The 24,444-nt window shown below is 44.6% G+C and overlaps 4 protein-coding genes across 5 annotated transcripts in view; 2 read left to right on the top strand and 2 right to left on the bottom strand.

The window, feature by feature from the left end:
* eef1b2 (eukaryotic translation elongation factor 1 beta 2) overlaps nucleotides 1–3,219 on the bottom strand; it is a 38,501-nt gene extending 35,282 nt beyond the window's left edge. Inside the window, exons 1-5 of one of the 2 annotated variants that reach the window (XM_052055711.1) lie at nucleotides 3,071–3,219; nucleotides 1,676–1,798; nucleotides 1,446–1,602; nucleotides 436–502; nucleotides 69–194 (exon numbers count right to left, since the gene is read on the bottom strand). In XM_052055711.1, coding sequence (XP_051911671.1) covers nucleotides 69–194; nucleotides 436–502; nucleotides 1,446–1,602; nucleotides 1,676–1,798; nucleotides 3,071–3,150 — 553 coding nt within the window. In that variant the 5' untranslated portion in view covers nucleotides 3,151–3,219. The remainder of the gene's footprint in view (nucleotides 1–68; nucleotides 195–435; nucleotides 503–1,445; nucleotides 1,603–1,675; nucleotides 1,799–3,070) is intronic. The other variant, XM_052055718.1, reaches the window with a different exon arrangement.
* Nucleotides 3,220–4,314: 1,095 nt separating this feature from the next.
* On the top strand, nucleotides 4,315–7,503 carry arl11 (ADP-ribosylation factor-like 11). Its single transcript, XM_052055874.1, has 5 exons — nucleotides 4,315–4,478; nucleotides 5,106–5,171; nucleotides 5,243–5,361; nucleotides 5,427–5,604; nucleotides 6,594–7,503. Exons 1-5 carry the CDS (start codon nucleotides 4,446–4,448, stop codon nucleotides 6,720–6,722), a joined length of 525 nt encoding a protein of 174 aa, XP_051911834.1. The 5' UTR covers nucleotides 4,315–4,445; the 3' UTR covers nucleotides 6,723–7,503.
* LOC127593708 (caveolae-associated protein 2-like) lies at nucleotides 6,915–10,890 on the bottom strand. Its single transcript, XM_052055316.1, has 7 exons — nucleotides 10,524–10,890; nucleotides 9,719–9,859; nucleotides 9,538–9,639; nucleotides 8,407–8,664; nucleotides 8,080–8,232; nucleotides 7,260–8,008; nucleotides 6,915–7,086 (listed from the first exon to the last, which is right to left on the bottom strand). The coding sequence occupies exons 1-6, from the start codon at nucleotides 10,797–10,799 to the stop codon at nucleotides 7,718–7,720; spliced, it is 1,221 nt and encodes a 406-aa protein (XP_051911276.1). The 5' UTR covers nucleotides 10,800–10,890; the 3' UTR covers nucleotides 6,915–7,086; nucleotides 7,260–7,717.
* A 2,718-nt stretch (nucleotides 10,891–13,608) lies between these two features.
* On the top strand, nucleotides 13,609–23,977 carry vps16 (VPS16 core subunit of CORVET and HOPS complexes). The gene is made up of 24 exons (XM_052054468.1): nucleotides 13,609–14,023; nucleotides 14,777–14,865; nucleotides 14,928–15,019; nucleotides 15,097–15,225; nucleotides 15,624–15,768; nucleotides 15,843–15,958; nucleotides 16,654–16,776; nucleotides 16,874–16,929; nucleotides 18,012–18,101; nucleotides 18,203–18,374; nucleotides 18,466–18,597; nucleotides 19,381–19,508; nucleotides 19,594–19,629; nucleotides 19,695–19,803; nucleotides 19,897–20,031; nucleotides 20,856–20,964; nucleotides 21,298–21,395; nucleotides 21,478–21,582; nucleotides 21,898–21,975; nucleotides 22,074–22,160; nucleotides 22,262–22,344; nucleotides 23,042–23,138; nucleotides 23,223–23,326; nucleotides 23,431–23,977. Exons 1-24 carry the CDS (start codon nucleotides 13,974–13,976, stop codon nucleotides 23,570–23,572), a joined length of 2,505 nt encoding a protein of 834 aa, XP_051910428.1. The 5' UTR covers nucleotides 13,609–13,973; the 3' UTR covers nucleotides 23,573–23,977.
* Nucleotides 23,978–24,444: the final 467 nt, after the last annotated feature.

The following is a 24,444-nucleotide window of genomic DNA, read 5'->3' on the forward strand; positions in this document are numbered from 1 at the left end:
GAGAGCTCCCCGAAATCAGCATCCGCTATTGTTGCTGCGACATTTCACTTCTAGCGTCACTCGCTCACATTGTCCCCAGACGAGTCCGTCCATCTGAATACTGCGGACGCACTCCTCCAACTTGGCCATGTCCGTCTCGTCGTCCCACGGTTTGACGTCCAAAAGAATAGAGGATTTGGCAATGAGGGTCGGTTCTGAGGAGAAGGAGTGGGGGAGGGACGTTACCGCCACAAACCACTTAACGGCCGTACCGACGAGGCCACGCCTTGGACTCGGTCAGGTAAGAAGAGCGTACATCACACGTCAGCCGAAAGATGGTGATTGATAATCATCAGCGAGAGTCCAAATCTTAACATCCTCAGCGCTATTGGTGCAGGCTGATGATGTCCGAAAAACAAGACCCCCCCCCCCCCAAAAAAAATAAAGTTCACTCACTGTTTGCTTTCCTGGCAGCGTACGCCGCCACGCGCTCCTCCTTTAGCCTTGCAGCCTCGGCATCCTCCTAGGACGTGACAGATGATATGTTAGCACGAACGCCATCTTGAAAATAACAGTGCTATCTTGGCAGATTTATTTTGTCTTTACTTCGAGTAAAAACCACGGCGGCGGCGTACTTCACATCAAGCCGCTATGTTGTTCGGTAGTGAACGCCTTCCTCGTGTTATCGCCACTTTCAGTTTAGAGTTACCGACTACACACACAAAAAAAATGATCATTCAACGGTTATTATAGGCTGACACAACTAGCACTGGCGCCACAGTAATTATAAACAACTCGAGCAGAAGGGGTCGAAACCCAGACAGCCACAACATATGATACTCAAGCATTTATTCTTTATGCTCTGGGGGAAAAACGACAAACATTCCGGCGTCTTTTGTATTTCATCATCAACTCTACGTACGTCTATTGAAGCTGCTTCAAACCGCCCATTGAACGAGGATGCACAAACAGTTTTATTCTTTGCATTGCATGAAAAATCATAGTATTGGATGTTTTTAGGAAGTGCAATACAATTGTGTATTTTTTTTAACGGGGGCGGGGGGGCGTTTACAAAAATGTAATGTTTGCAAATGCAATGGGCAACCGTACTGATTCATGTCATTTCCATTTTGAGAAATATTTTTGTGCTACAAGCATTGTCACAGAACAAATTTAATGCGCAAGTTAATGGATTGCTATCCAACCTCTTTGGATGTATGAGTCAGAACTTCGGGATCCAGACCAAGTTTTTAAGGGAAACCTGAAATTTTGTGTCCGTGTGCAACTTTTAAGAGACATTCACAGGAAATATTCACTCCACTAATTTTCACGATGATATTGATGAAAAGTTTGTAGACAAAAAAAAAAAAATAAAATAAAAACTGGCATGAGTAGAGCATCTCAAATTTTAGGAGCAAAATGCTACCATTTAGGGCCAGTCCGGAGTACTGTATTTGCATCCTCACCTCATCGTCAGAGCCAAACAGATCAACCTCATCGTCGTCGTCGTCATCAGCAGCAGCAGCAGCAGCAGCAGCAGCTCCCTTTTGGGCCACTGCTGCAGTGGAGTCACCCACGCCGGCTGGGCCGTACTGACCCAAAGGTTTCTTCACACCTGGAAGACTGACAAAACAGGTGGTTGGTCTCGGTCCCAAAAGAGCTTGCGTCCGTCTGTCACCACATCAAAGGTACACACCTGTTCTTCTGGCTCTGATAAGACTTGATATGGTTGAACCAACGGAGGGCATGGCAAAGTTCTGCTGGGGGTGGGGTTGCGATTGCCTCAAAAACGGCAACATCTGCCTGGGAAGGCACATGCCTAAGAATAAAGAGGAGGTTAGTTCTCTCAGACTGTACAAGGCATGGAAAAAGCAAAGTGTTTTGCTCATTTTTTTTTTACAATAAACGATGTTAATGAGTTATATTTTTTTTGCACTAAGCTGAGAAAAGCAATTGTATGGAAGTGCTTATTCATGTTGTCCGTCTAGTCTTGACACAAAGGAACTTTATATATTTTTTCCACCTCCAGAGGTGGGTCCTGTGGGCTCTACGTCGGCCACATACATCAGTTTCCAAATTTAGCGACAAAAACATATCAATAGTATACCAATGAGACGAAATTGTAACTTCTGGTTTTATTATAGCCACTTACAACCAAATGAACCCCAAGAAAATTAAATATTTGAATTCCTTTTTATTTATTGTACCAAATCATACAATTTATGTAGAATGTGTTCCATTTTAATCACCTGACAATTTCGCTTTTGCTTTCGACCACTTATCAATTTTGGACAATTTAATGCAATATGCATTGCTTGGTTTCCAAAAGACTCAGAAGTTGGCTTAGTGAACTCCAATCGAGTTATTGCTTATTTATTCTCCTAAACGAGTCCACCATATTAAACCCTGCATAAGGTAAAGGTGGCTTACAATATGAAATGTACTTTTTAGGAATATCACCAGTCTTGTTTATAAATGAAGACTTACTATTCAGTCAGCGGCTTAATGTTGGGCACAATCGGGGTACATTATGAGCCAAATATTGTTTCAGGTATTTGTGTTTATCAAATTAAATGAGGACCACTTCTATGGTAGGTGTGCCCAGTGAAAATCAGATTCAAGAAACTTTTGATTTAAACCAGAGTGAACGTACCAAAGAAATCAGCATTATGGTCTTGTTCTATCGAAGGCACGCGAATCTTTCAGAGCACCGGTGAATATTGCAAAAGGAATAAAAGGCCGTTGAAAGACACGCCATACAAACGGCAATCATCACTAGCTAGCCGTTAGCCAGCATGCGGCTCATAGCAGTAAGCATCTTATTTGGTCTCCAAAGTGCTACGTCCCTAAACTCAACGCACTGACGGTAACGATAAGAGTTTATACAATAAGTCTGCCCAGCTAGCTAACGACGTCAGACTACACTTCCCCGTCGGGTTGTTATTCACATAGTTCCGCTTGTATATGCTAATCGTTAGCCACGCGTAGCCAAAATGGCGCCGTCGGTAACAAGGAGCACCACTACAATGCCTGTGACCTACATCCTTGTTCTTGACCGAATTTGTACGTATAATGCCGCAGCTGCACTGACCCTTCTACGTAGCTGCGATCAGCAAGGAAATCATTCAGCACTTTGAGGCCAGAGGGTGCTTTCAGATCACCGAAACCCATGATGACAACGGTTTGCTACTTAGGGAGGAAGAAGGGTCGATGTGGCAGCGAATCGCCATTTTATAGCCGGAAAGTGGCTCCTCCTCCTCATCCAACGCCAACGCCTCTGACTCCTCCCCAATTTGGATCAAATTATGGGATCGTCCGACACCAAAAGCAATAAATAAAGAGCCAACAAATTGCTGAATCTCAATTAAGTTTTTTTTTTCCTTGAGGTGTTTTTGTCACTATTTATCAGTTAAAAGCCAGGACATAATTCTAGTCACAATCTATTTGTAAATAGAAGATAATATTTTCCCCATACGTTGTGAATGTCTGTATCGCCCCTCCCTGAAATCAACAAAGTGTCCAAGGTTAGAATCGGAAAACAATTATTATATTATTATATATATTTCCAAGTTTTGTTCAGAAACTACTACGGAAAAAAGATCAGATTTCGTGGTTTATAGCACTTCTTTTCTTTTTTTTTTTCCTTTTTAACTTAAATAAATAAGTTGTCCACTACAGTATAATATTGTAAAACATTTAATAAACCAAACAATTTGAGTTCAGGGACGTACATCCCCACCCCCCTCCCCCTACAATTCAAATTATTTAAAAAAAGAAAAAAAGAAGAAGCTACCCTCTCAGGATACTTGATAAGGCAGTGGGATAGAATGGGTCAGCAGAAACGGAAGCACGAACAACAGATGTAGAGAGGCAGGGTCCCCCCATCCCTGGCCAGAATTTTAAAACCACCCAGCTTCTGGTCTTCAAAAATGTGTCTTTGAAATCTAAAGAAACACATACACGTAGGGTAAGGTGTAATTTCTCTTGGGAACTTTCTTTAGAGGAAAAGTTGTTTGAATTATCAAAATTCCTGGAAAGAAAGGAAAGGTTCCCCCAGTGCACTCCTGAGCGACCTTTTTTCATAACTTTTTCCTCTATTAATATTTAAAGCAACAGGCCACTTATAAAGTTCAGCTGCTGCAAAGTACAGAAGCAAAAGAAAAGTAAGTGGCCACAGTATGGAGGAAGAAAAACGATGAATTGTCATTACTTCTACTAAATTACAGAGTGTGATTACCTTTGCCACCTCTGGTTTTAATTTTGCTACGACATATCATCAAGGGTTCTGGAGGGTTTCTTTGTAGGCCCACGGTAACAAGAAAATTTGTATTTTGTGCTGCTTGAATAAAGAACATGCCGTCAAACCGGTTTGTGATGTCATGTGTTCCTTCCCTGGTTGATACGTGTATTTAGCAAGAAGCAGACAAGATTCTGAAGTTTAAGGGACAAAGAGCAGAAGAGGATTTATGGGTCTCATTCATTCATCTAAACGTTCACAGGTAAAGTTGATTTGGCATGTTCACTCAATAACCGGATAACACAAACATCGGCTCAACATGTTGAACCAACACCGACATCCACCTTTAAGCCGGTTGAAGGAAAAAAAAAAAAAAAAGGGCGCCACTACCTCACCGTTTAAATACACAAATGGAACAAACGGTAACAAACAATCCGATTGTTTGGATCCAAAGCGAATTTCAGCTGTCATTTATACATTATTAGCTTTTGGAAATGTTCAAAGCTTTCATGTTGTTGGAATGCTCAGATGAACTAAAAAGGCTTTGCGGGGGATTTCGTGGTTAAACTTTAAAATAAAATGAAGATTCTATTCTGCCTTAGCAAACAAACTAACAAACTGGTTCGCATTAGTCGTCAGGTCTGATCGCATCTGTCGCCCACTTCGGAATATTTTTAAACAATGAGCGGTGGGATGCTTCCGAGTGGCAGCAAAGCGATTGACTCTAGCCGAGTTGAACTGAAACAATTTGAAAAACATATGTTTGCCACGCGTGGGGTTGCACCGCTATATATACGTGGCCCGCGACAAAAAATGAGTTTGACACCCCTGGTCTATTAGTTTTAGAGGTAAAATGCTCAGCTAAAGTGCATGTCCAACATGGATTCAGGTCATCCTGATGGGTTTGGACTCTGCGGGAAAGACCACTTTGCTGACTCGACTGCTGACCGGACAGGTGAGGCCGTGGCCACCTTGACCTTGTGTTTTGTCTGCGCGCGCAACCGTGATCTGATTGTGACCTGACAGGTGATGATGGACACGTCACCAACCGTTGGATTCAATGTCGGATCGTTCGATGTGGACAAGAGGACGTCTCTGACAGTTTGGGATGTGGGAGGTCAAAAAAGCATGAGGCCCAACTGGAGGTAATTCAAGGCTTTGCTTTTGTTTGCCAACTTCCTCTTTCTCTTCTTTGTCATCTTTTTTTCAGGTTCTACCTGGATGACTGCAAGGCGCTGGTCTTTATGGTTGACAGCAGCGATCCCAGTCGGATGCCCGAGGCCCAGAAGGCATTGAAGATGGTGTTGAGTGAAGAAAGGCTACGAGATGTTCCGTTGATGGTTCTCGCTAACAAGGTGGACCAGCCTGGCGCCATGACTGTACAAGAGGTACAAAAAAAAATCTCTATATACTCGGGAGCCTGTAATCTTGAACGTAGGACCGGACAGGTTTGAAATTTAAGGACCTTAAATGTCAAATAAATGTAAGGTCCTTAAATTTCAAATAATTTAAGGTCCTTGCAGGGCTTTCCCATGTTGTGACAATGAGCATCTCTAAAGTGGCCATGCTAGCACAAAGCTCATGTCTGTACTCGTGTGGATTGTTTTTCGTTCCCTCCTTGCCCACAAATGTTTATATAATGGGGGAGAGGCATCATTGGGTTTAGCCATGTTTAAAAAAAAAGAAATAAAAATCAGGAAAAGTGAAAATGCTGAAAAACTAAATTTGGTGCAAGACCTACACAATTCAGTACGACATAGTTGCAGACGTGTTTTCAGCAGTTATCTTCAAAAAAGAGAAATAAATCTCAGAATTCACTCAATGGAGTCTTTCATTTTGAAAATTTGTGGACTATCATACTCACGTTGACTTCAGGGAACTCCCTTGACTGGACTCTTTCCTACTGTGGGACCAGCAACAGAAAAGGCTCTGTCCCCTCTGAGTCTCTGCTTAGTTCTTGGTACCTCTAATAATGTCTGGTCTGCAGACCTGAAGCACCGGGGCAGGTGTGTAGGTAAGAGAGGTAAGGTGGAATGAGGCCATTTCAAGATTTGAAAACAAATCCTAGGATCTCAAAGAGAACTCTAAAATGGATGGTGAGCTAGTGAAGGGAAGCCAGAGTAGGAGTTGTGTGCTCCCTCTTATGAGTACCGGTCAAGAGGCGAGCAGCAGCATTCTGGAGCAACTGGAGACGCTTCATGGAGGATTGGCTGACTCCAAAGTAAACGTAACGAAGGCATGAATGACTGTTTCAAAGTGAAGCTGGCTGCAAGACGTCATGGAGTTACAGTATGTCATTCTTCCTACTCATCCGTATTTTTTTTTCTCTACCCCTTCTACGCCCTGCCTTCTTTCCTTGACACCCACTCGAAATCAGATCTCCCACCGATTGGGACTGTCCAACTATCCGCACCTGCGATGGGAGATTCAAGCATGCAGCGCGCTGAAAGGAATCGGACTGCGTCAGGCCTTTACGTCCGTCGCCAAGCTCATAAAGAAGATTTAACTTGAAGGCGTGAGGAGTAAGAGGAGGAGAATACATGAAGAATGAAGAATGTGAAGAAGTGTGATAGGGTCAAAGGGCGTGTTTTTGAATGTAGTTGAGAAATGCATATATATACAATCTCCAACTAATTAGAACCGGAACAGTTGTGTATTCGAGTCGCATTCTTTCTTTCATCACATCAGACACAGGACATTGCGTGACATACTTTTATTTATCTGTGTTTGTGAGGTACAATTAATGCGTATTCTTTGGTCGTAGAAGTTCTTTTTACAAAAACGAAAGCAATTGCCGTGTTGCATTTGTGAAAGCCGTCAGAGCCGGTCCGTTCTATACATTTTCAAACCGGTTGATCGTAGTGAGTTGACTTTTTGCGTCGTTCGGCAGCAGCTAGCTTGCTAAGCCATCAAGCGGTTAGCATGTGAAGCTAAAACAACAAACCCTGTTATAGTTCTTGAGTTTTGCGTTGGTTAGACAAAGGCAACATATTGCTAAGCCATTGAACAGTTAGCTCAAACCGGTTGATCATAGTGAGTTGACTTTTTGCGTCGTTCGGCAGCAGCTACGTTGCTAAGCCATCGAGCGGTTAGCATGCGAAGCTAAAACAACAAACCCTGTTATAGTTCTTGAGTTTTGCGTTGGTTAGAGAAAGGCAACATATTGCTAAGCCATTGAACAGTTAGCATGCGAAGCTAAAACAACAAACAGGCTTACGTTTGTTGAGAAATGCTTTTCTTGCTAGCTAAACATGGAATGTGCTCATATTAAGTTCGGCTAAACCTTTCCCCATCCAAAAATCAAAACCTCTCTATTTCTGGGTGAACATATTTCAGTCAACAGCACTTGAATATTTCCCAAACAAAGGTCTCCTCCAGTGTTTTTTTTTTTAGCTCAATTCTCCTCTGTTCACCAACTCAGATAGCGTGTTTGTGCTCGTGCTTTTCAGTGTACGAAATGCGTTCAAAATAAAATCTCATCTCTAAAACGTGGTCTAGCTCTTATTCCTGGAGTGACATCGAAGACTCCTCCTTGTTCTCCTGGTCCTGAGGCAGCGTGGCGGACAGAGCGTAGTCCTCGCTCACCCCTTCAGATATTCCGCTGACCTCCAAACATGGTTGCTCCTTCTCCTGCTGCTCCGGCGGGGCCAGCTCGTTGTGGATCTCCGTGAAGGTGACCTCCTGCTCGTCGCTGCCCAGCGGGGAGAGCTGGATGTGGTCCTCCGGGGCGGGGCTCTCGTCGATCTGGACGGGATGTTCTTCGGGAGGCTGGGAGGCCGAGTTGCTGCGATGCTGAAAAACGCACGCGAGGTTAGAGGTCACGCGGACAAGACGAGAAAGTCGTGATCACTTGGAGGTCATACCTTCTTGATGCCAAAGGTCACGGGGGAAACCTTGAGACTGGACGTTTTCTGTTTGATTTTCTCTCGTTGTTCAGCGGACACAATTTTTGTTCCGATCTTGGTCATCTTTTTTTCAATGTTTTGTCGGGAGAAAGCCTTCTTCAGACTGTCGACCTTCCGAGAGAGTTGGAACGCAAATGATCTTTGTTTGTTGGAGCCATTGTAGTAGTACTGACAATACTCAAGTTGCCGTGGCAAAATCACGTGTCCAATACCGATCGACAACTAATTGTTGGACTGAGAGCATAAGTGCCCGTGTCATTTTTAACATCGTATTGTGTGGCTTACCTTCTTCAGACTGGACAGTTTCAGTTTCTCAGCTTTGGACTTCTCCATGTTCTCCAGGTCTTGAGGCCACATCTCCTCATCCAGATCTGCCTCCAGGCCCACGTCCTCATCGGACGAGAGGTCGATGGTTTGGAGCCCGCCCTCTGAGGGCTGATTGTCGTCGACAACACCCGATTCGTCGCCCTCTTCCAGAATTTCATCACGAGGGAACGGCGGAGGATCCTTCACAAAGACACTGGAGGGGATCTCGTTCTCCTCCTTCAAAGGACAGCCGGACCTCAGTTAGCCAAAAACAAACTGAACATCCTGTCATTCCCATCCTACTTCAGACTAATCGCAGAAGACCTGATCAATACTTTGATTCGTGTGACGTTGACACGTTTTTAGTCATCTTTCAGCTGACTTTTTGCTCTCATTAGCTAGCGCTAACTTAAGATATGCACACTCTAAGGTAGCAGCAAACTCAACTAAGCGGTTTGGCAAAGAGTAAACAATTCTTTAAAAAAAAATGAGGCTGCAAGCTGTTTAATGACACACCCAGTGGAAGTGTATCGTCAACCTAAACATAAAACAAAGAGAATTACTCATTGTGTATTGATAACAACGAAGCAACTTTGCACCCACCATGGACAGGCTAACTGTTAGCATTGATAGTTCCCATGCTATAATCAATGGATATTTGAACACTAACAGTGGAGCAAAACATGTTGATAGAGTATTACAATATTCACAGGTAAATATTCTTTATCCTCTGCAAAAATGACAAATACAAAAAACAATACAAGTTGTGGAAAAGTTGCGTGTGAATGCTGAAGTGCTGAATGACAAAATATGGAATGATCTGGAATGAAAATGATGCATAGGAAATATAATTTGAAATGCATTTGTTTTGACTTACAAACATGGTCACGGAATGAATGAAATTCATATCTCAAGGCACGACTGTACTGAATTTACACATATGCGCACGCTAACACATGGCCGTAAGGAATTTGGGGAACGTTGCGCATTGGCGAGAGAAGCCGGTACCGTGGTTCTCTGTGATCTCAGCAACCATAAAAGGACTTGAGAGTGGATCACGTGACCTCTTGTTCCACGGTTGAGAGACCCAAATAATTCCGGCTCACCGACCTGAAAGATGAGTACTTTAAAGTTGTTTCTGTCGATGAGATGGGCGTGGTTGGCCTCCAGTTTCTTAACCTGCGTGCCTTGGCGCTCCATCCTTTCTCGTACCTAAGACCACAATCTCATTTCATCCCAGAGAACGGGGGCGTTCATTTGAAGCGGCGACGCGGTTGACTTTCCGGATTACCTCCTTCATGGTGACGGAAAGCTTGCGGCTCTTGTCCAGCAGTTTGCTGACGGTGTTGGAGGTGTGACTGTGACTCTTGGAGAGTTTGATCATATCCGCCTGGATCCCCCTGACCACGCCCTCCATCTCCACTTGGTGCCCCTGAAAAAAAAATCCAAAGGGCCTTTCAGAGACCACATGCCTGCTGATCGCTACGACCACGCCTTTCTCAGATCGAACCGAATGTTTCCAGACGAAAAAACTGTAACTGAAAACCCAGGTTTGGGGTGGGGGGACGGGGGGGTCTTTGGGTCAGAGGACCAACAGTTCAAAACCCGACTACTTTTGAGCAAGAATTTAATCGATAGCATCACCTCGCTTAACTTTTGGGTCACACGCTTTCTGTGAAAATTCAGTTTCCTTACATAAGTCACTTTTTAGATTGAATGGGGGGGGGGGGGGACTCAAGCTGGTGGTCATGTGAAGTTGATATTGTTTCGAGCTGAAAATAAGTTTGATAGCTGGAATTGGACAGGCTGTGGACCTTTTGCAAATTAATACTCGCGGGAATGTAGTCCAATAAAGTTACAAATATGCAGAACCTGTTGAATAAAGTTGAGTCAAGTTGTTCGGAATTAACTCTCAGCGTTTAACTTGGAACAGGAAAAACATGTCCTTCTTCGCAGAGTGCGACGTGAAATGTTTTTTTCCGTCAAACGTTTGCTGCTCTTATCGGTCCTTCAAAAGTTGGGAGCATATAACACATTTTGCTGAAGTAAACCGTCACACGGGGGTTGAGAGCACGGCGGCCCCACCCTTCGCTCACCTCCATCTTGTGCTGGTTTTCCTGCACGGCGTCCAACATGTTGACCAGTTTGTCCAGCAAAGTGAGGACCGTGATGGCGTTGACGGGGCCTTCGCCCATTTTCTCTCGGTCCAACCCAAACAGGCCCGCTAAAGTATTTTCCTGGTTCTCTGGGTTCTCTTGGTCTTTGAGCTGGTCCTCCGATTCGTGGACCTGAGGAGGGACTAGCAGGTCCTGGTTCTGGTGGGTATCTGTGGTCACCATGTTCTCGCCGGTCTGAGCGCCGTCCTCACTCATCAGAGACAGAAGTTGGTCAGAAAGTTCTGCTGGCTGAAAAACACTTCAAACTGTGTGTGTGCGCGTTTGTGTGTGTGTGTGTGTTTGTGTGTGTGTGTGCGCTGAGCTCTGATTGGTTGGCACTTGGAAAAAACATTCCGCCTAACTTCCCTGTAGGGAAGTGCACACCCTTTAACTCTTTTAGTGCCAGAACAGACTTGCGCTTGTACTTGTCGTGCAGCTTGACACAAATTCCGCAGACGGGACAAACGTGACAACGAGCCGGAGCCACGAGTCAGTCAAACTCGTCCGATGGGACGGGAAAAGTGTAGCGGGAAAAATGGTACAACGCAAAGATTAAAGTATTTGGGTTTCCAATTGTGGATGATTTATTTCACACGCAATTTACATATGAATGTCTTCCTTTTGTATTCAGGAAGTAAGGTCTGGATGGGAAGCATTATGTAATAACTAAAACGCCACAGAGGGAATGAAGCTTTGTGGTGTCGGAATAAATAATAAACAAAAAGTAAATAAGGAAATCCAAAAAAAAAAAAATCAAAAGAGTTCAAGATAACAAAAGTGCTCAAACACTCTCATCTCGCAAGGAAAAAAATAAGTTTCATGCTTCGGGGAAACGGTCGACGTGGCACAGGGGGGTGGGAAGGAGTTAAATATAAAACCTTACAGCCCGTTCCCATGGCAACAGAGTGTCGGGGGGGGGGGGGGTGATCCCTCTCACCGTCATGCCTTCCAGATGAAGTCATCTGGAAAGAAAGTATTCGCTCCCGCTCTCTCTGACTTCAAGTGGTGGTTAACATGCTGGTGAATTTTATTTCAACTGCTTCTTTTTCATCTGATCTCGCTTCTTTTTCCGGACCTCGGAAAAGTGGTGACACCCGCAATTAAAATTAAAAATGGTCACAAAAGATGAAAAAAATAAAATAAAATTTAAAATGCAAAATGTAGAATTTTCTTTCTCCTTGAGTGACTTGGGGTCCCCCCCCACCCCCCATTAGTATTGTATTGAGGATTGTGTGCGCCAAATGAGTGCCGTCAAACAAATATGTTTTATGCTAGCGGCAAAAGAGAAATTACTCGCTGCAGTCAATCCACCCACCCATCCGTTTTCTAATCTCCTTCTCTTCACAGAGGTCGCGGGCGGGTGTGCTGGAGCCTATCCCAGCTGTCCCAATAGGCGGGGGACACCCTCAACTGGTTGCCAGCCAATCGCTACGCACACGTGGACCAACAACCATTCTCACTCACGCCAAGAGATAATTTAGAGTTTTCCGTTCACCTCCCGCGTATCTTTTTGGAATGTGGGAATCTTCAAAATTCAAATAAATATGACAGTCGTGCCCATGATGAGCGCCCAGTATGTCAAGTCCTGACCCGTATTTTCTCATTATGACTTCTCTGAACATAACTCTGCCTACTTGTTGGATTTGTGAAGTCTTGATCGATTAATTTTTGTCATCATTTCAAAGAGTTCCCAAGAGTTCAGCAGCTGAGAGGTGTCTGATCTTCAGCCATCTCAGCTTCTAAGTCGGAAACGTGTACGGTATAAACGAGCCACATTGTGACATCACGGTGGGGAATAAATCAGAAGAGCTCGGTCTACATACAAGACACATTACAGAAAAAGACAACAAAACAAAAGACCGACTTGTCCGTCCATATGTTAAACACTTCAAAACAAGGATCAGGAAAGACATAAAGGAAGTCACACTTTTTAGAAACACAATAGACTAGGGGGCAACTTCCTTTACATTGTATTGTGAGTTCACTATTCCAGTCTGATCTTGTTTTGGTGTGGAAGTTGAATTCGTGGAGGGACAAGCGCAAAGTCATCAAGTGTTGAAGCGAGTTAAAAGCTCCCTAGCAGAATGTCGTTTGGGGTCAGTCACAATCAGCTCAAGCGGTGGCGATGAGGGCGACCGGATTTAGAGAATGTTCTCTTGCGTTGCCGACACGTTATTAGAGAATAAATGAAATCTACAAGAAAGTTAGTGAACAAGTTCATATTCTGGTACACAACAGAATTCCAGGAAGTTTGAGAACAAATTCGTTCACAAAGGGGCCGTAAAAATGGGACACATCAAAGTCAGAGGAGGATGCATTGTTTCGAAGCAATTCAGTTCGTCTAAAGAAAGATTTACTGCACAGACACAATGAGCTAGAACATGGTGGGGCGAAATGAATAATTTAAACAATATACTATTTGACGTGCGAATGATAAAGCGTATTCACACTTATCTTGTGCCAAAATACTTTGTAACTTTGATCCCAAAGAAAGAAAGAAAGAGCTGGTCCGCAACGGGGGAGCTTGCTGTAACGTGTTGCTTTAAATGTTGTGTGATGAGCTACCCAACAGGAGGCGCTATTGCGAGGTCTGTGAAACTGCTGTTGCCTTTCAACACCAATAGTGAGAATAGTCAGCGCTTGTCAACTTTTACTCGATTTATAAGAAGACTGTGTGCTCTTTAAGTGTAGTAAATACGCGGAACACGGAGGACGGTGGAGATTAATTAAGGGAGGGAACAATGGAATGCAATCCGGAATATACTAAAGCAAGAAGGGCTGTTGATTAAGATTAAGAAAACCTTTATTAGTCTCGCAATGGAGAAATTCCAGATTCACAGCAGCAAAGTTATGAAAGGAAGAAGTAGAACAACAAAAAAATAGGAGCTGCTGGAAAGGCAGCCACTCTCGCGGCGCCATTTTGAAATCAAAATAACAAAAATAACACAAGACAACACATAGGACAGAGACAGTCGTGCAATCTTCACCACTTTTCTGCATACATTTGGGAGATAGGAGTAGATCTCTTTTTATTTTTCTTAATGATACAGGTTAAATAGGAAGGATATAGTTATATGTTGTATGTATACAGTGCATATGTGTAGGTGCTACTTTACTTTTCCCGGTGTCCTCAGTCATTCAAGATTGCAAAGATTTTACAAATTCCTTGCGTTTCCTGTACGGTAGGTGGCGGTATACACCACAGCTCGGTAATCCCCCAGCAAATTAAACGAAGAAGTAAAGAAAAGAAGTCGTATGGCGGAAGTCAGCTGACTAGCCTTACGTTATCAGCAGAGAAAAACAATAAACTAATGCGTACGGTATATGTATCGATAGAGACTATATTTGCCAGTCTCATACGTTTAGGTGTCATCGGGAAGAAAATACAGCATGGCTCTAATAACTGCCAACTGGAATCCGATGGGAGAAGCTTTTTACCGGTAAATTTCAGCATCACGGGGTACTGACAGGGCACAAGATGCGGCTGTAAACATGCAACTGCAGACTCAGAATTAACCATTTTCTGTCTTCACATTCAAATGTACTACATGACTGGCACTTGAATCTTCTGTGACGCGTCCTCTCTCTCGCGATGATTTAAATAGTTGCAACTGAAAGATGACATTCATTCAAGCGATGGGCGTTATCGCTGAAAAAAAAATCTTGCATCAAGTACCATAGAAATAATCGATAATTATGTATATTTTTGAAGAGAAAAAAAAGCTAGGATAAATGTACAAATGCCTTTTTGTTAAAACGAATACGCATCCTAAAAAACACGATAACTATACTACTAATACTGCGACAACTAATAACCATTATTATTAGCATTCCAATTATTTATTTTTGTACTATCTGTTTCAATTAATAGCACGTTTAGAGACACATGTTTACAAAGTAGAAAATACCGTCCATAAAACACAACATATCCCTCGTCATGCTCGCATTTTAGCCTCTCTCCCACTGGCTACAATTTTTTTGGGTGTGAAATCCAGGCAATGCAACATCCCAGCAGACCCGACTGAGACTAGGAGGGTTGATGTGGGATCACAAAAACATACACTTTAAAATGCATACACCAAAATAACATCAATCTATGCGTTTTCCAAACTGCATATCCTGAAGAAGGTTGTGGGGAGTTGCTGGATCTTATCCCAGGCAGACGGCACCCTGAACTGGTTGTGTTTTGGCAGTAAAACCGAGCTGTATGAGATGAGTTGGAACCTGAGAGATGGACTCAAAGACTGCTTGATGGCGGCGGCACCATACGGCGGCCCGATAGGTACACACATGTCCGTACGGTTTGGTCTTCATGGTCAAACCGAGTGTTTTTGTTTGTCACAGCTCTCCTCAGAGAACCTCTTAGACGTTCACCAAGTTGTCGTCCCCAGTTGGAGATTTATTCTGCTTCTGGTGTTGCCATTGCCAGTTTTCCGGTAAGCGCTCGTGGCACCACCCTAACCGACAAACTCCCCTTTACCGTTCACTGACATTTGCTGTGTACGTGTGGTAGTGGAAAAGCGGACCTGTGATCCAGCTGGGTTGGACAGTGTCGGATGAGTTGTTGTGTATTCAAGAAGATGGTTCAGTTCTGATTTATGACCTGTTTGGATCCTTCAAGAGACACTTCAGCATGGGACAGGTAAAATGTGCCCTTGGTGCAGAAACACCAAGGGCTTGGTTCTTGACTTTTCAAATTCCGTTCCAAATAACGGGCGCTAAGTTGCGCGTTCACTCACGCTAGCGGATTATGCCCATACGGTGCTGGCAATAGTTGTAAAGGTGGTGGGGACCCCAATATTTTTGCAGGAATATTTTATTCAAACATTTTATATTTACACCACAGAAAATACTCATTTTGCGTAGTCATCTTTGCCGTCATAACCACAGTCATGATTACACACAGCGATGCCTGCTTGCACCCGCCTTTCAGACTTACCAATTTGTCTCATGCTTGATCAATCACATTGCTCGCGCTAAATCAATCAGTTTGCATATACCTCTCCGAGAATGCGCACCATGAACCAAATTGTGTTGCAGGAAGTGGTGCAGTCTCAGGTCTTAGAAGCCAAGGTGTTCCATTCTCCTTACGGGACAGGTGTTGCCATCATAACGGGATCTTTTCGCTTCACCTTGGCAACCAACATCACCGATTTAAAACTTAGGAGGTTACCCGCCGTCCCAGGTAACACTTGGCCTCGTGCTGCAAACTCCTTGCACGTCAAATGATTTGCTCACATGATCTGCGTTGTATGTCAGGCCTGCAGGCGGCGCCGTCCTGTTGGGTTGTCCTCACGCAAGACCGCCAGACCAAAGTATTGTTGGCTACTGGATCTGAACTCTACATCCTGGACAATACTTCCTGCACCCCTGTGGTGAGATGGCGACTGACACACAGACAGACAGATTGCTGCTGGTTGGTTTACATAACAGGTGTACAGTGAAACTCCTCTACAATGAAATCATGTTTGCAGCAAGAATTTTTTCACAACAGGGGGCTTTTCACTGTAGCAAATTTTATCTCAGATGTAAACACACACACACGCACGGATGCGCACACACAAAACGTATGTTTGAAATCTTTATTTTTATTCCCATAGTGCGTAAATATGAGCATACACTTATCTGACACTTCATATAGCCAGTGTAGAAAGAAAAAAACGGGAAAGAAGTTGCGAAATTTACGATTAGCATTCACTTTCACTTCCATCAATTTCTTGCAGAATGTCTTTTACTGTGCTTCCTCCATCTTTCATTTTTATTACTTTTATCCAGTCTTCAAGCGTTAAAGCGAAGCAGGAGAGGTCGCTGTGGCATGCTGAGGTTGGATTAGACTTTTGCGTAAGGCTTGTTTTCTTTGTAGTGAATCTCGTTGCGAGGCAAGAGCAGAGAAAAAGATTTGGTATAACGGAACAGGGGGATTTTTCGTCGTAGAGGGAGCAGAAAAGTGGGAATGGCTTTTATACATTTTTTTCACACTAGGGGGTATTTTCGCCCATGTCGGTTTCGTTGTAGAGGAGTTTCACTGTAACAACAAGCGACCTCCACATTTTTGTTCTGCCCATGTCAGTGTGCTCCAGGACTCAGTCCTCAGACGGGCAACATCCTCCATATGTCGGCGTCATTCAATTACAAATATCTTGCTCTCTTCACCGACACCGGACACCTGTGGACAGGCTTAGCTCAGCTTCAGGTGAACCTCCTTGTTGTTTCATCACGTTTGAAGTGAACCATCTTGTCGAAGGGGTGCGGTCTCCCGGGGAGATTGATGCGTGATTGTATGTCTCCAGAGCAAGCTGAGCGAGGTCGACACCAAAGTGAGGACGCCACCCAAACAGATGGTCTGGTATGGAGCTTTCTCTCTGTTTCCCGCTTTTGTGATCTGACGGTCCCTGTGTGCGCATCCGAGTCTATGAGGCTTTACAATCTATTCAATGTGAAACTGTTGAAACCTTTAAGGCTTTTACAAACAAATCAACTGCTTATGTACTTGATACCAGTTTGTATCACGTTATTTGTAAAGGTTTGTTTCTTTGTGCATATGAAAGTGCGCTTTTTCCCTCCTCGCTGTTTAATGTGATGTAAACCAAGACAGAGATTACACAAAGTGAAACAGAGCTGGCCAAAAATTGTATTCCAGCAAGAGCACAGTTACTTTGGGATCATTAAAACGACCGTATTTTTTTCACGATAAGGCGTTTCGTCGTATAAGGCGCACCTTCAACGAATGGCCTATTTTAAAACTGTTTTCATATCTGGGGCGCACTGCATTGTAAGCTGCATAGAAGTTATAATAGTGGCTGAAGTTGCGTTATGCCTCCACTAGATGGAGCTACGCTAAAGGAAATGCAATGCAATACAATACAGCTTTATTTATACAATGCTTACACAACCACAGCTGTAAGAAAGTGCTTTACAGAACATTTAAAATGCCACGCCCAAGAAATTAGAATATTGATCCGCATTTAAGACGCATCGGATTATAAGGCGCTCTGTCGGCTTTTGAGAAAATGTAATGCTTTTAGGTGCGCCTTATAGTGCAAAAAATACAGTAAAAGGATGATCAAATAATTGAGTGAGACAAAGTGATTTTTTTTTTTTTTTGGTGTATAAATCTCTTGGGAAGTCATGGCTGCCCATACGGTTGCTCAATTTGTTACTTTCTCTTTCCCGCTTCTTTTTTCATTTATTAGCGGATTCTATTTATTTGAACTTGCAAACCGATGTTAGCAGGGGGGCTTTGATTGGCTAGAGTCACGCACATTCCCATGTCACGAAGAATGGAGTCAAATTTGCTCACAGCTCGCGGGTCTATCTCTGTGTGGCCCGGTCCCAAACGGTACCAAAGCCCGGTACCTGCCCGTGGACCGTTGTTTGGGGACCACTGTTTGTTAGATATTCATCCTATGTGGCTGTCGGTATGTCCAGGTGTCGGAGACCAAAATCCCAGCAACCATCTGTAGTGATGGTGTGGGACCACCTCCTCCTAGTGGCCGGAGTGTGCAACGACATCATCCAGTATCCCGAATAGCTTGGGCTGAGCTCTATAAACCAAGTTCCTGCTCTTCTTTTCAGTTTTTACCTCTTCTCGGAGGGTTTTATCCTTGACCCCACTGCAGATTCCCACTCGACAGTCGGTGCGTTTGTGTCGGCGAGCTGGATGGCGTTCGGATCATCAGTTCAATCAATCAGGAGCTGCTGCAGGAAGTTCCGGTCGTCTGTCAGGACATCTTTAAAATCGCTTCCATGGCGCCTGGGGCCTTGCTGCTGGAAGCCCATCGCGAGTATGAGGTAGTGTGGCGCGATTCCCTTATCGCTTGCTTCTTGGTCCCAAAAGGAACAACGTAAGTGTATTGGTTGCCTGCGGGGGGTGTGAGTCTAGAAGTCCAGTCAAAAGGCTGATGAGTACCTGCGGGAAATCAAGGAGCAAGGAATGCTGGCAGAGGCGGTTCGACAGTGCGTTGAGGCGGCAGGACACGAATACGACTCCAACACCCAGAAGTCTCTGCTGCGGGTGAGACCAGAACAGCTTATCGTTGGCTGATTTTATTCTGTCAAGTATCGGAATCCATATTCAGTTGAGCCCGATTAAAATGTTTAATTTTAACCCTTGTTTGCTCCAAATTAAAAAGGCCTTAAGTTACGCATTTTACAATTTTTGTAATGATGTATTTTGTGTTATAAAAACATTCTTTTTCATTCTATCCATACATATATAGTTTTTATTAGTTCTTTGGGATTTTTTATTCTTTATTTTTTGCAAAAGGAAAAAAAAATTTGTGTCTGGAGGTCCCAACCAAGGCCTACTACCAATCCCGACCGGACGTGTTCATGTCAAATGCATCGGTTTGAAGCCTCCTGCAAAAAGGCAAACTCATTTGCGATCCTCTGACGCCACCTAAAGTTGCAAAATTGGAATGACCTCAACCCAACAATGTGGCATGCTTACGTCTGTCCCAGCGAAAACAAAGCGATTGACGTAAAAATCGCGTGAAATTTATGTATACACATTAGGTTTACGATGCATTCAAAAGTATGAATTATAATGGGTCTCTATGGTGCAAAATATGTCAATTGTGAAGATCAAGGTATCAAAAGTTTTTATATTATTGCTGCAATGCCTGAGAATTATCAGCCGGTGACGTCATGAAATTTAGGCCATTTTAGAACCCCCCCATACGTTTCAGCTCTCGTGTTTTTCTGAATGCCTTATTATCGCAAGCGGTGCACTACGAGGGTTAATGTGCTATATTGGTGTTTTGTTTTGTGTGTGTCTCCGTAATCATGCCCTCACCAGGCGGCATCCTTCGGGAAATGTTTCCTGACAGACTTCAGTCCGGAGCACTTTGTAGCCACCTGTCGAGAGCTACGCGTCCTGAATGCCGTCAGAGAGTGCAGCGTGGGTCTGCCACTCACGCACACGCAGTATCCTCACGCTCCGTCTCGCAGACCACACAAATAATTCATGCGCGGATCTTTTTAGTGTGACCTCCTTGACCTTTGATAACAGATTCAAACAGATGACCCTGCAGGTGCTGATTGACAGGTGAGTCCGCTCGCCTCGGATCCCGCCCTTTCCGCCGACTTCATGACACTTATGGGTCCGTGCAGGCTGGTGTACCGTCAGTTCTATCAGTTGGCGATAGAAATCTGCCGTTACCTGAAGATTCCGGATTTTCAGGGGGTCAGCAGGGTTCTCAAGCACTGGGCTGCGTGTAAAGTAAGTCGCTTCCTTCCCTCCTGGCGTGGTACGGTACGCCCTTCGACCAATGCAACGGGTCCCGTATGGGTCTCTTGATGTGGGCGTGGCCAGGTCCAGCAGAAGGAACTCTCGGATGAGGCCATAGCCAGGGCGGTGTGCCTGAAGGTGGGGGACTCCCTGGGTGTGTCGTACTCGCACATCGCTGCCAAAGCCTTTGAATGTGGACGAACGGAGCTCGCCATCAAGGTAGTTGACGCTCCTTCCGACGGCAACGCTTTGCTTAGTTTTCTTGACTCGCTGTTCGGCGTGGACGTGAATTATTATTACCGTATTTTCCACACTATAAGGCGCATCGGATTATTTTAAGATATCCTTTATTTGTCCCACTCTGGGGAAATTTATTTATGAGGCGCCCCTTCAATGAATGGCCTATTTTGTCTTTTTTTTTCTTCATATATTGGACGCACCGCACTATAAGACGCAATTTACAATACATCCACTAGATGGAGCCACACCCTGTAATGCCAACAGAACTGTCTTTCGTCTGTTCTCTTCTGTGAGCGCGAGCACGTATGCAGGTGGCTCAACCAATCAGCGCCGACGCAGATCAAAGAAGCTTGAAACAAACGACAACAGATAAGATAGCTTAGCTGTTGAGTGGCGTTGATACGGAACGATCAGATGTCAGTAAAACGTATTTAAATTAATAAAGCAGCAACACAGCTCACTTAACCAACGGCAAGTTCTAACATTGACTCGTTAACGTTGAGCTCTCCTGCCGCTGCTCTATTTCTGTGTTCAACTGCGTAAGCGATCGCCTTAAGTTTGAATTCTGCATTGTAAGCAAGGAGCCATTTTTGGGGTCGACATATTACCGTAATGACCATACACGGGGCGCATCAAAATTTAAGGTGCGCTGTGAGCTTTTATGAAAATGAAGGCTTTTAGGTGCGCCTTTTCGTGCGGGAAAATACGGTACACCCGCAACTGGTAATAGTCATCATTTGGTAGACAAAAGTCGAGGTGAGGAGTGATCCATGCAATCTGATTTCTTTTTGCGCTCGTCCCAGCTGTTGGATTCGGAGGCTCGGTCCGGGGAGCAGGTTCCTCTTTTGTTGAAGATGAAGAGGAGTCAGCTGGCTCTCAGTAAAGCCGTCGAGAGCGGGGACACCGACCTGGGTATGTCTGATGCTCAACACATCTTTGCACAACACACGACAGTTAAGCTAGCGGACTATTTAGCGGTTGTGTTGAATACCAAAGGTGACATTTTTTAAAAAATTTAATTTGGCGGTAAACCTCAACTGGGATCAGCAACTAAGAGCTTGATGGCTCTTTTCTGATTAATTCAAATTGGCCGGAGACCAGTTCATGGTGTCCCCCTTGTCTCTCGCCCCAAATCAGCTGTAGTAGTTTGCAGTCAACCGGCGACCCGAATGCGAATATTGGTACCAAGAATGGATGGATGGCTGTTGTTTATTTGAAATGGTGTGTTTTTTGTGTGTACGTCAGTTTACATGGTTGTCACTCACCTGAAGAATGAGATGAACCGAGGAGATTTCTTCATGACGCTCCGAAACCAACCTGTCGCTCTGAGTCTCTACAGACAAGTAAGCACTTTTCCCGCCTCGTCTTCATTCTTGGGGATTGTGGCCTCCTAATCAGGTGACAAACTCCCAGCTCGTCTTGTAGTTTTGTAAACTGCAGGAACAAGAAACTCTGAGGGATCTTTATAACCAGGACGACGACCATCAGGAGCTGGCCAACTATTATGTCGCCACCAGTTACAGAGAGAAGGTTTGACGCACACACGCGAGCACACATGAGAAAAATATGTTGAAGTGGATTGAGGAAGTTCATCGACGTCGCTGTGCCGCGCTCTCGTGGCGACATAGAAAATGAATGAAAGAGCTTTGCTTTGACAAAAGTAGTGCTTTGACGCTTGCGGCACCCAAATGCAATTGAAAGCTTTTAGCGATATTTACTTTTACGAAGAGTCGCATCCTTTTTTTTTTTTTACATAAAGGAGTATATGTGACATCATTGTTTAAAAAAAAAAAATTCTGTTCGTCAACACTGAGAAATGATTTTTTACATTTTTTGAATTTCTAGAGGTTAGACAGCCGTCTGTCCCACCTGCAGAGTGCCGTCGACGAATACAACAAAGCCAAAAATGAGTTTGCTTCCAAGGTAAGAAGACGCTGACTCAACGTTCTCTCTCGGGAGGACAAACGACGTATTCGCGTGCCCAGTCGCCGTTGACGATGAGCAACAACCGCCGTTTGCAGGCCACCGAAGACGAGATGCGCCTCCTCCGTTTCCAAAAGAAACTGGATGATGAGAAGGGCGCCGGACTTATGGGCTTGTCGCTCCAGGTAGGTGCCGTCAACGGTTGGGGGGGGGGGGGGGGTCATTGAGGCCATCCCCTGTTTGAAATGATTTTGGTGTTCTTCCCATGATCTTACTTCCTATTCAGGCAACCATGGAAACTCTGCTGATGTTGGGACTCTACAAGCAGACGGATCAACTTTATCGAGACTTCAAAGTCCCCGACAAGAGGTATGTCGACGAAGCGATTCCAACGCACATTATTTAGCGCAAAGGGTGTCAAACAGGAGGCCCGCAGAGAAAATAAGAGTGTGTAGTGTTAAGAGTACGATCATTTCCGACTTATCTGTGAGGTCGTGAACGCGTATCGGACGACTCCTGATTTGTGATTGGATGAAAAAGCCAAGGGGGTTGGCCCGAGGTATGGAAGCAAGGAAGGAGCCCGTTCGGCTTATCCATCCGTTTTCCGATCCCCTTAATCCTCACGGGGGTGGGGGGGGGGGCTGCAGCCTATCCCAGCCGTCTTCGGGCGATAGGCGGGGGACACCCTGAACCGCTTGCCAGCCAATTGCAAGGCACACACAGACGAACAACCATTCGCACTCACACTCACACCTAGGGACAATTTAGAGTGTTCAATCAGCCTGCCACGCATGTTTTTGGAATGTGGGAGGAAACCGGAGCACCCGGAGAAAACCCACGCAGGCCTGGCGAGAAGATGCAAACTCCACACAGGGAGGCCGGAGCTGGAATTGAACCTCTGCAAAAATGACCGAAGCTTAGTGTGCGAGCTGACTTTTTTATTTTTTTGTCGCCCCCCCCCAAAAAAAATAAAAGGGACAGAAACTGTTTTATCCCTGAAATAAAATGAGTTTGGCACCCCCCGGTTAAGATCATCTTCAAGTTAATTCCAATTCTGCCTTTCTAGGTATTGGTGGTTGAAACTTAAGTCTTTGGCAGAGAAGGAGGAGTGGGAAGAGTTGGAGAAGTTCTCCAAGAGTAAAAAGTCCCCAATCGGGTACCTGGTAGGTGGAAGTAGCCCGCCGCTGGCCCCAAGTATCCTTTTGACTTGTTTAATGTGAAGAACGTTTCCTGTGCATCATCTGCAGGCCTTTGTGGAGGTCTGCATCAAGAAAAATAACAAGCATGAGGCCAAGAAGTACATTTCCAGAGTGACGCCCGAGCAGAAGGTCAAAGCTCACCTGGCCGTCGGGTAAGATGTCGGCGCACCTCCGAACCCTTCACCGTGACCACAAGAATCGTCAATTCTTTGCTCCAAAAGGGGGAGAAAAAAAACGCTTTTGCTCTTTTTCGCAGTGACCTCGAAGGGGCTGCAGACGCGGCGATCGAACGCAGGAACGAAGCAGAAATATCGGCGGTGCTCGCAAGATGCTCCGCCTCGGATCGCTTGTTGACCGACAGGTTAAATCGAGCCAAGTTGTCCACTGCCAAAAAGTGACCTGGCGGTTATCTCGGCCGCCACCTTGACCCGATGTAAGTGCTTGAAGGAAGATGAGGCTCCTCCATCCGCCCCCTCAATCCATTGCTATTGCTAGGCGCCTTTTGGATTTGCTCACTTGATTGGCTTTGACGGTTATCCGCATTACGTGACGGTCAAACTGTATCATTACTCGCAGCCAATCAGCGCACGATCACCAGTGTCAAACTCGAGGCCCGGTGGCTGATCTGGATGCCGTGTCTTTTTTTTTTTTTCCATTGGGTCCACGAAAGCAAATGGGTCTTGCCCAGATCTCACAGTTGGACCGTGATTGCAATTTGTCTCGACTGAGCAGATTGTACAAGCGTTATTTTTTTTTTTTCTTAACATTATTTGAATAATAATTCTTATTTGCTCGCCATAATATTTCATGACTTCTGCTATCAAATTTATTTTTAACAATATACATACCAGTGTTTTGTCCAAGGACCAGCAACCCGAGGCCAAGGCCAGGGACCAAGGACTGATTTTGAAGCTGACGCCTAGCCGAGGTCTTCAGGTCTTCATGATTTGCAACAGCCCTCCATCGTAACCCCTTGCACTCCCCATCGCTTGAATGAAGTTTTTTTTATTCAAAGAGTAGAACAGTCAGGGTAGGTGTGATTTATACTGAGAAAATGTATGAATGAATGTTTTAGTGCCGTAGTTTCTTAATATGAAGTAAATCAACACTTAACAGGCATGAGGTGGCACGGAGCACAAGTTGAAAAATGACTTTGCATTGAAGTCGATCACTGACTGCAGAAAAAGTGATCATTTGACAGTTTACCGGCAGCGCGTCCCAGGGAGTCGCTGATCAGAAAAGTATGAGTTGTCCCATTATGCATTGAGAG

Source organism: Hippocampus zosterae, chromosome 2, assembly GCF_025434085.1.
Source record: "Hippocampus zosterae strain Florida chromosome 2, ASM2543408v3, whole genome shotgun sequence".
In the NCBI taxonomy this organism is placed as follows: Eukaryota; Metazoa; Chordata; class Actinopteri; order Syngnathiformes; family Syngnathidae; genus Hippocampus; species Hippocampus zosterae.